This window comes from Myxocyprinus asiaticus, chromosome 26 (genome assembly GCF_019703515.2).
Source record: "Myxocyprinus asiaticus isolate MX2 ecotype Aquarium Trade chromosome 26, UBuf_Myxa_2, whole genome shotgun sequence".
Classification (NCBI taxonomy): Eukaryota; Metazoa; Chordata; class Actinopteri; order Cypriniformes; family Catostomidae; genus Myxocyprinus; species Myxocyprinus asiaticus.
In genome coordinates this window covers 35,641,311-35,652,589 of record NC_059369.1, presented here as the reverse complement: position 1 = coordinate 35,652,589, position 11,279 = coordinate 35,641,311, and the positions used below count along the sequence as shown (strand labels likewise).

Genomic DNA, 11,279 nt, shown 5'->3' with positions numbered 1-11,279 from the left:
TTTGATGGTTCTGCCCAACAAAGTGGGCTTAATTCTGAAATTTAGACTCAAACCATCCCTTTTAATTCTCAAATTGGATTAAGCCACATTTGTGTGATTCAGGGACTCAAATATGTAGGACACATCATAATCAGGAAGAAAATTGCAATATTCAGGATTTAATGAAGTCCGCCGCCCACCTGCAATGGCATTATTTCAGTATCCCGATGTGGATTACATTCTGAGAGAGATTCTTTTGGCTTGCAGCCTATGGCAACTTCACAGAGAACATCTTTGAAGAATGCCTTTCACTTGTCACAGAGACAAATCACCTCAGCCTATCAATGCAGATAGCAACCAGAACCCACTGCATGATGGCCTTTATCTCTATGGGAAATAAAATGCTTTCAAGAGACAATAATCATGTAAAACATGCAATATATTTGGATATAACAGAACATAACTCCATATGAGAGAGATTCAAGACAAAAACAGACACTAAAGTATAATGCGTTTGAGAAGATGTTATGGGCAGGGGTCCCCTGACAGAGTATCATAGAAGCCAGTGCTGGGAAGTAACTAGTTTCAAAGTAGCCTCCCCAACACTGAAAAAAAAAAAAAAAAAAAAAAAATAGTGCATTATTAGTTGTACTCATCCCTTCATCTGTATTTTCATATCCTCAAGGGTATCTGTCACATCTCAGGTTAAAGGCCTGCATATGAAAGAGTCAGAAGAGAAGGGCACATCCCCTCATACACTCAACCAGGTGAGTCTTATGAATCTATGCATCTCTGACCATATTCACAGCATGCTACTACAGTATATAAACACAGTGTGTGCCTCTGATGTAGGCAAGTATCCCTAGAAAAAAAACAATACAAAATGAACAGAGTCAAAGGTATATATGCTTTCGCAAGGAAATCAAACCATGGCTATGTCTTTGAAAAAATAAATAAATAAATAAATAAATAAATATATATATATATATATATATATATATATATATATATACAGCGTTGTAAAGAATATAGTGGTTGCTTTTAGATGGCAGATTGAAAAATAATAATAATACATATGTGACATTTATAGAAAAAAGAAAAAAAAAAATACATTACCAAGGTCTTTCAAAGTTATTGATTTTTTATTTTATTTTATTATTTCTTTATTTATTTTAAACCAAATTAAACATTTTGAAGTACTCTGCGTCTGACTAATATTCTCACATGTGTGTGTATGATCAGTTTGGCAGGCCTGGGTGTGTTTTGTGTCACTGTGGCTTTGCTGGGGTTCTCACGCTGTTCCACTGGACTGCAAAGATGAGACTGGATCACTCACCCGCTGTACTTCCATCTCTCAAGAGAAACTTTTAGATCGTGTCATCCAACATGCAGAACTCATCTATAGCATCTCTGAAGAGACCTGTACTCTTTTTGTGAGTACTCCATCTCTGTCACTCAAACACTTTGCCACTCAAAATCTACTGATCTCTAACATGATACAGAATGTATTTCTTTTAACATTCCTATTGAAAGTATTCATTACATATTCACTGTGTAGCGCACCAACATATGAAATAATTAATTTCAGCTTAAAACGTTTTTATTTTTGCATGTATATGTAGTCTTGATATATACATACAGTATATCATGGGGGTGAAATGCGGTTAAATCTCTACATAATGTATGCAATTCATTACTTTGTTTTTAATATAAAAACAAAAAACATTTCATGAATCAGATAAGCAGTTTCATTTAATCTCATCAACTGAGATTTTATTAGCCAGACTGAGTTTTCTTTCATTTAATGTCATTATTCTAGTCTGATTTAATCAACCTTTCCTCATTATTACGGCTGTGCACATGACTTTGAATTAATGAGACTATAATCTTAATTAATAATCAGACTCATTATAAACATGAGATGCCTATCAGTCCTGTTTGACTATTTCACTATGAGATTCTTAGGTGAATTTTCTCTTCACATTGGGAAAACATGAAGAGTCTTTCATGAATGCTTTTCTACTCCCTGGAGTGAGATACATAATGTAGGTCATTTCTGGATATACTGTAATGAATTCATTCATTACAATTCATTCATTACAGTTCTGAAACCTCAAATCACCTGGGGGCTACTAACTAGGGGCTAATGGCCACCTGCTGGGGGTGTTCTTCATCGATATTTTCAGAATTCAGCTACACATATCTTCCTCATACATTGCATATTGCTCTGCATGTTGAAGGAATAGTTCACCCAAAAATGAAAATGTGCTGATAATTTACTCACCCTCAGATGTATCTGAGTTTCTTTCTTCATCAAAACAGAATTTAAGACTTTTAGGATTTCATTTCAGGTCCCCTCCTCTAAACAATGCAAGTGAATGGACTCCATTTTTTGACAGTTCAAAATGCATATGTAGTGTGCATCAAACTCCTTCACGTGAGGCGTGACCTTACCAACGAGCTTACTTCATCCCTCTCATTTTGGTCCATCAAAAAATGGAGGACATTCACTTGCATTGTTTAGAAGAGGAGGCCTGAAATGAAATCCTAAAAGTCTTAAATTCTGTTTTGATGAAGATAAAAACTCAGATACATCTTGGATGGCCTGAGGGTGAGTAAATTATCAGCAAATTTTCATTTTTGCGTGAACTATTCCTTTAAGTTTTCACTGAACCTAGAGCCAACCCTGTGAATAGCTACAACTGCTCAGTGTGTTCTCACATCTTGTTGACCAAAGTTTGTGACCTGTGTGTTTTAAAGGAGGATATGTTTGTCCCCAACTCTCTGCGTGCTTTGAGAAATCAGGGAGGAAACATATGCCACAGCAAGCCCTTCCCGATACCAGGCTCTAAGAGTGAGATTCAGCAGATATCGGTGAGATGTGATGGTGTTTTCTAAGTGTTTTCTGTTTATTATTATAAATTGAAAGTTTGCAAGGTTGCATTGCTGGGTGAGACGCTCTGTAGAGACTTGAGAGATTTTAGCCACACACAGCAGATTTAGCTTGTTTGCTAAGTGTCATGTCTATTTCTTTATTTAGAATTTTCTCTCTTTCAAATGAACTTGGTCACCTTTTTTGAACATTAGAAAGTTATGTGGATTGTGTGGCAGCAGTGCTTCATTTATGACTAACATATAATTTGATTTAAAGTCACCCATGCATTTGAAGCATGTCAGTACAAGTTAGCTATGTACAGTATTACAGCTAACAAATTAGCTCACCAGTTATTGTGTGGAAGACTGCAACAACAGATTGCCTTGTTCGTCTTTTGGACTGCTGTGTGAGAGCTCTTTCAATTGAGAGATTAACCTTTCTTAAAACAAATTGCCTCCACCGCCAAAGGAGCAGTTTTCTTTTTTAAAATAATTTTTTCCCCACCTGCTGAAAGAGAGTTTAACATTCACAATATAGTGCTGTAGTTTCTCACGATAGTTAATAAGTCTTGTCACACCACCATTGTACGCAGCCAAAATAGACACAACTTTAAATTTGATTTAGATAGTATACAGTGCCTGAAAATGTATTTGAAAGTATACTGCAAAAATGTTGCAAAAACATTGAAAATGGATTATCTCCTGTAATCCCACCTTCACCAGAGTTTTTTGTTGATTTATAGAGGCTGTAGTCTTGACTCTTCAGAGTGTATTGAGTTTGAGTTTAGAGTTTGGAGTCTGTGGATGGAATTATCATATATGATCTATGATATTCTGTATACACTGTATACTGTATAATGTATATAGAGTATGTCATATTTTATAATTTGTATTTTATATACTTTTATTTTACTTTCATGTTTATTATAATGGACAGTGGGTCTGAACTTAAAGGTGCACTCAGTAGTCAAAATGGCTTACATTGGGTTACACTGACACCTAGTGGTCTGGATGCTGTATCATTCAAACGCAGTAGTTTTCAGTTACCAATGCCATTGTAGAAAGTCACTATGCACAATAAGCCAGGATTAATTTAATCCATGAATGAAAGTGTCCAATAACAGGGCAATTACTGAGAGTAAGCATTAACTTAAATTAATTTAATATTTTCTAAAAAATAGTTTAAAACTAATCCATATGTATAGGGTACAACAAGGCTAAAGGCACACTTTAAAGGTTTAGTTCACCCAAAACTAAAAATGATCTGATCATTTACTCACACCTGGGGTAAAAGGCTTCCTCACTTGGGGTAAAACACCCCCAGGGGGGTTATTTTGATATAGTGTAGATACCGTGGCAATAGTTATAGGGCACAATTTGTCAACTTATGCAAATACATTTAAGACAGCAAGATGCTTTTTTGAGAAACAAATTAAGATGATGCTTTTTCAAAATTACCATTTCAGAAAAAGTGTGCATAATTTCTTGTTTATTTCAATCACATTTGGCATTTCAAAACATCTTAAGTATTCTATTAGCAAATTAATCTCCATTGTGATTAGATCAGTCAGTGTGAGCCCACTCTGAACATTCTTCATAACAAATCTATTCCCTCATCCAATATTATATATATATATATATATATATATATATATATATATATATATATATATATATATATATATATATATATATACACCCACACTACCGGTCAAATGTTTTGAAACACTTACTCATTCTTTTTATTTTATATATATATATATATATATATATATATATATTTTAGAATAATAGTAAAGTCATCAAAACTATGGAATAACATAAATGGAACTATGGGAATTATGTTGTGACTAAACAAAATCCAAAATAAATCAAAACTGTGTTATATTTTAGCATCTTCAAAGTAGTCACCCTTTGCCTAGAATTTGCAGACATGTACTCTTGACATTTTCTCAACCAACTTCTTGAGGTATCACCCTGGGATGCTTTTTAAACAGTATTGTAGAAGTTCCCATCTATGTTGGGCACTTATTGGCTGCTTTTCTTTATTATTTGGTCCAAGTCATCAATTTCAAAAACTTTTTTTTATTTTTTTTTTTTAATTAAATTTTAGTTTTATAATGAAATAAATTAATATGGTGGCACAATTATATTTTTGTCTACAAAATTAATTTCAAACATTTAAGCATACGCCTTCAGATCAAAAGATTTTTAAGATCACGAGAAACATTTCAGTCAAGTGTTTCAAAACTTTTGACCAGTAGTGTATATAATCACCTTAAACAAAATGACAAATAAGTATTTTGTCTCAAAATGTGACAATTTCCAGGATGTGCATTAGCTACATAAATTTGCAACATTAATTTTATTTTATATAAATTAAATATTAGATCGAATATAATATTAGATAAAATTCCCTCAAAATAAAACGTAAGTTCCCTATCTGTCACTCACTCGACATTGGTGTCGATGTAGTGACACTAGGGGTCACTCTTGGGAGCCCGAGACACCTCTGGTCTTTGATAAAAGGCCAATGAAAATTGGCGAGTGGTATTTGCATGCCACTCCCCCGGACATACGGGTATAAAAGGAGCTGGTATGCAACCACTCATTCAGATTTTCTCTTCGGAGCCGAACGGTCATGCTCATTGAGCTGAATACTACTGTTCATTCACCTCTGTTGGATCTGACAGCGCATTTCAGCGGCTTCTCCCTCCTCTGCACTGGTGCACTGCAGAGAACGCCCCTGGGCGCTTCGGCAGAAAAACTAGACAGCATATTTTCTGAAAGAGCATTTTTCCCCTCTAAAAGAGTGCACACACGGAACGTCTTTTTAAAGACGCGTCTTTTTAAAGATGCTTTTACGATTGTGTGTTATTCCTGGTTGTGCTTGTTATCTCTCGCCTTCTAACGGTCAAGATCACTGTCTTTCGTGTCTGGGCACTGCTCACGCGGAGACAGCGTTCGTGGATGGTCATGTTCTCATTGCGAGAATATGTCCGTGGCAACGTTGCGGTCGCGGCTCGCCTTCGTAAGAAAGCGAGCCACCACAGAGGCTCCCGCCTCGGTCCTTTTACCCACGGGTTTGAGGCCAGCGCGGCTAGCACTGGGGGCGATTTGGGGACCCCAATGGGACCGCCTCTGCTGGGTATCCCCCAACGGACCTCCCATTCCCCAGCACGCTCGTCTGCCCCGATCGGGCTTCCGGGTGAGTCCGCCGGCTTGTCTCACGGCGAGTTCGAAATCTTATTGACCTCAACACTACAGCAGACGCGCCGTCACAACAGGTTACCCTCAGGGGAGAGTGGAGACTCAATCTTCAGGTGGTCCAGCTGATTTGGAGTTGATTCGACAGGCACAGGTGCACCTGTTCGCCTCCCAAGAATCCTCCCACTGCCTGCTCTGCTACGCCCTCACCGAGGCTCCCCTCGGCATAGATATGCTGGCACACAGCTGACCCCCTGGCATTCGCAAATATGCGTTTCCCCCAGTGAGCCTACTTGCACAGACCCTGTGCAAGGTCAGGGAGGACGAGGAGCAGGTCATCCTGGTAGCACCCTACTGGCCCACCCAGACGTGGTTCTTGGACCTCACGCTCCTCGTGACAGCCCCCCCCCTGGCAAATTCCCCTGAGGAAGGACCTTCTTTCTCAGTGAAGGGGCACCATCCGGCACCCGCGCCCAGACCTCTGGAATCTCCATGTCTGGCCCCTGGAAGGGACGCGGAAGACCTAAGCTTTCTCCCACCTGCGATGGTAGACACGTTCACTCAGGCTAGGGCTCCCTCTATGAGGCGCCTGTATGCCTTTTAAGTGGCATCTGTTCGCTAAGTGGTGTTCTTCCCGTCGGAAAGACCCCCAGAGATGCACAGTCAGATCAGTGCTTTCCTTCCTGCAAGAGAGGTTGGAAGGGAGGCTGTCCCCTTCCACCTTGAAGGTGTACGTTGCTGCCATAGCAGCACACCACTACGCAGTCGACGGTAAGTCCTTAGGGAAGCATGACCTGATCATCAGGTTCCTAAGAGGCACCAGGAGGCTGAATCCCTCCAGGCCATGCCTCGTTCCCTCATCGGACTGCTGTAGTTCTTCAGGGTCTACAGAGAGCCCCCTTTGAGCCTTTGCAGTCAGCTGAGCTTAAGGCACTCTCCTTGAAGACTGCCCTCCTGAATGCGCTGACTTCCATCAAGAGGGTAGGTGACCTGCAAGCATTCTCTGTCAGTGAAACATGCCTGGAGTTCGGTCCAGGTTACTCTCATGTGATCCTGAGACCCTGACCGGGCTATGTGCCCAAGGTTTCCACCACCCCTTTAGGGACTAGGTGGTGAACCTGCAAGTGCTGCCCCAGGAGGAGGCAGACCCAGCCCTGTCGTCGCTGTGTCCGGTGCACGCTTTACGCATCTATTTGGATCACTCACAGAGCTTTAGAATCTCTGAGAAGCTCTTTGTATGCTTTTGGTGCACAGCGGAAAGGAAGCGCTGTCTCCAAGCAGAGGATCGCCCATTGGCTCGTTGACGCCATAACTATGGCATATCTCGCCCAAAACATGCCGCCTCCGGTAGGGCTACGAGCCCATTCTACCCGTGGTGTAGCGGCTTCTTGGGCCCTGGCCGGAGGTGCCTCTCTAACAGACATTTGCAGAGCAGCAGGCTGGGCAACACCCAACACCTTTGCAAGGTTCTACTACCTCCGGGTGGAACCGGTTTCGTCCCAGGTAGTGGCACGCAACACAAGCGGATAAGCCCAGGATAGCCGGCCGGGTGTATCACTTGCACATAGCGCCTTCCACCTCCTTTTGAGCTGAAGACGTGCGCCGTTAATTCCCAGTAGTGTTCACAAAAGTTGTTCGCTGGTTGACTTCCTCCGAGCCCTGTGGCAGTCGAGTTTTCGGAGAGACTCGCTGCCGGCCCAGTACACGCGCTAACTTAGAGCCCGGTTCTGGGGTAGGTGCTCCGCATGTGGCGGTTCCCTGTAAGGCTAACCCCATGCGATCTATATCTTCTGCTAATTCGTTTCCCTGCTGGCAAACTGCGTCTTCCTTGGGCAGAGCCCCTCTGCCCCAGTCTCCATGTTTGTAGTAACTCCTCCCCCATTGGGCAGGATCTACCTCGAAGGCTCTCCACATGGTTGGAAAGACCATGTGACGTATTCTTCCACTTAAATATCCCCCCCCCCCTCTTGGGGCGAGGTGTGGTCTCCGTGGTGTCCTCCCCTTGGAAGGGACACCCCTCGACTAGACCTGGTGGCCCAGTCAGATAATTCCCCTTCTTTTTTAGGGAGTGGAAAAAGAGAAGGGGAAAAGATGCCATGACTTGGTTAAGCCTGTCTCTATCTCTGGGTAGTCGACTTGTCCCCAAAAAGGGATGTTCAACACTCATAACTGTGTTGGGGAGGTTACGTGTCGACCTGGTGTGCTGGCTATGAGGCACACAGCAAGTCTGCCCACCACACACCGCCAGTTCACATAACACCGTTCAGCCTTGTGGCGTTTTGTATAGGGACCCCTAGTGTCACTACATCGACACCAACGTCGAGTGAGTGATAGATAGGGAACGTCATGGTTACTGGTGTAACCTTCATTCCCTGATGGAGGGAACGAGACATTGGTCCCTCCTGCCACAATGCTGAACTACCTGCTGAAATGGCCGGACCTTATATCGGCTCCTCAGCGTAAAACCTGAATGAGTGGTTGCATACCAGCTCCTTTTATACCCGTAGGAGTGGCATGCAAATACCACTCACCAATTTTCATTGGCCTTTTATCAAAGACCAGATGTGTCTTGGGCTCCCAAGAGTGACCCCTAGTGTCACTACATCGACACCAACGTCTCGTTCCCTCCATCAGGGAACGGAGGTTGCACCAGTAACCATGACGATATTATAAGCAATGATCTCATGGAAAATATGATTTTTTTTTTTTTTTCTTGATGGAAAGAGTTCATGTATTTGAGTTTTTGATGTTAGAAAGCTGAAGAAGTTCCGAATGCGCCATTTTGCAGCTTAGTTTCAAAAAAATATTTTTGGACTGGGGATAAAGTTTTGACTTCTGAGTGTTCCAGTATATTTTTAACACATCAAACACTTTCATTTCAAAAGATCAGTATTTTTTTCATGATATAACCCCTTTGACATCAGTGGTGTGTTTTATGCAGGATAAGTGGCTCCTTCACTCTGTTCTGATACTGGTGCAGTCCTGGATTGAACCGCTGGTCTATCTGCAAACTACTCTTGATCGTTATGACGATGCCCCTGATGCGCTCCTAAACAAGACCAAGTGGTTGTATGATAAACTGCTCAGCCTTGAGCAGGGAGTGGTGGTGCTCATCCGCAAGGTAATTCAATATTAATCCAGTATATCACACTACAACATTAGTGCCTTCTGAGATATACAGGCATACATGCTTATGTACATTATTTCAACCATTGCTTATCTCCTCAGATGCTGGATGAAGGGGTAATGACATCCTCCAACATACATGAGCAGGCCTTGAACCCATATGATGGACAGACCCCAGAGGTGCTGGAGTCTGTTCTTAGGGACTACAACCTACTTACTTGCTTCAAAAAGGATGCCCACAAAATAGAGACCTTCCTAAAGCTCCTCAAATGCCGTCAGAGCGACAAGCTCAGTTGTCTTTTCCACTAAACAGTAACCCAGCAATTTAAAAATAGCTTCATTTAGGATTAGAATATCAATTCCATATACCTGTATAAATCTAAAGAGCATCTATAATTAATGTGGCTTTTTTAATTCTTAATGTTAACTCCTTTAGATGTTTGACCCTGGTGTAAAAACATTAAATAAGACCCTGAGTGGGATGTGCAGTCAACTTGTTGCTTTGGCTTTCTATTTATTTTGTAAATTGAAGGGGAATAGGAGAATTCTGGCAGTGTTTCAAATGAGTCCGGGTTGAGTGATGGTTTGCACACTGCTTTTACACAGTCTGCATACTGCACAACTGATATCTTTACTTTTCTTTCTAACTTGAGTTTGTATGCTATACATAGTAGTCTTTCAATGTCTCTCCAGGTCTCTGGTGTGTTGCAGACATGTTTTTGTTCTTAAAGCAGAGATGGCTATACCTTTGAATTAGTTAAATATAAAGCTTCTGGTACAGAAAAATGCTATTGCAGCCACAAAGCAGATATTTCTGAGGGATTTGCTTTAGGAGAATAAAGCTCTACTTTGAGAATGAACATAATGAAAATGTACATGAGAGATTCTGAAGCCTTTAAAAATACGACTATTGGCTTATAGAATGATACGAGTAACATACAGTTCAATAGTGTCAGGGTTCAGAAAGATTCAATTTGCAGGGTAATACACAGTTTATTGGGAAAACGGGAGTTCAAGGGGTAACAAACAGAAGTGAGGGCTAGACAGGATAAGGTCCACAGTCAATGACGGTCACAGGTAGCAAAGACAAAGTCCATGGAACGGTAACGTCCAGCCAAAAGCAGTCTGCACAGGAGGTCAAGGATGATGGCAAATGAGACAGGGGGAGCAACGGGCAGTGAGAAGGCAGTGGGGAAGCCGGAGGTGGCAGGAAGATAAGTACTATCCAGGAGACAGGGAGAGAGAGAAAAGAAAAGAGACAAAACTTTTTTTGGGGGGGGGGGGGCACCCCCCAAGCAGGACTCAAGACATAGGAAAAGAAAAGCAAAATAGAAATAACTTGGAATCCAAAGCAAAATCAAAACTGAAAGAGGGGAGAGAGAAAGAAAGAAGGAGAGAAGAAAGGAGGAAGGGAGAGAGAGAGAAGAAAAAAAAAAACTTGACTAGATAACTAGATTACCAGGACCGGCAAGATGAAAAGCAAGATGTGAATGGCAAGACGCATAAACACGCATCTGGCATGGGACAATATAAAGGGAAGCTAATGAGGGGTAACACGTGAGAGTAATAATGAACTAACAGGGTAACAAGAGGGCGGGGCGACACTGACAGTTGAACGCATGGCAAACACAACAGAACAACACGTGCAGAAGCACATGGCGAACGAACACAAACAACACAAGCCGAAGCGCGTGGGCGGACTAACAAGACTAACAACTAACCTGACCAAACCGGCGTCCTGACAAATAGTGGATTTATGTAAAGTGTGCCTCTAAATCATACCACAATGAGCCTGTGTATTTGCGCATGTCTGACAGAGACAAGCAATGTTATCACACTTATTCCTTTATCAGACTATCCTTACCTGGTTAAATTTAAAAAAGGCATATTCTATCTATCTATCTCTCTATCTGTCTGTCTGTCTGTCTTTGCTGAACATGTTTTTTTTTTTTTTTTTCAACAGAATTATCTGGTGGTAATTTTCCATCTAGACGTGATGAGACCAATATTTGACTAAAGTTTGTGAATCACTGCTTAATAGTTTGGTTTCTTCCTTTGCTACGTTTTGTCCTTTTGCAGTGTTAATAGATTGT

At 41.4% G+C, this 11,279-nt stretch overlaps 1 protein-coding gene across 1 annotated transcript; it reads left to right on the top strand.

The window, feature by feature from the left end:
* Positions 1-862: 862 nt before the first annotated feature.
* On the top strand, positions 863-9,679 carry smtla (somatolactin alpha). Its single transcript, XM_051657518.1, has 5 exons — positions 863-878; positions 1,222-1,412; positions 2,740-2,853; positions 9,002-9,181; positions 9,289-9,679. The coding sequence occupies exons 1-5, from the start codon at positions 863-865 to the stop codon at positions 9,493-9,495; spliced, it is 708 nt and encodes a 235-aa protein (XP_051513478.1). The 3' UTR covers positions 9,496-9,679.
* The last annotated feature ends 1,600 nt before the right edge of the window (positions 9,680-11,279 follow it).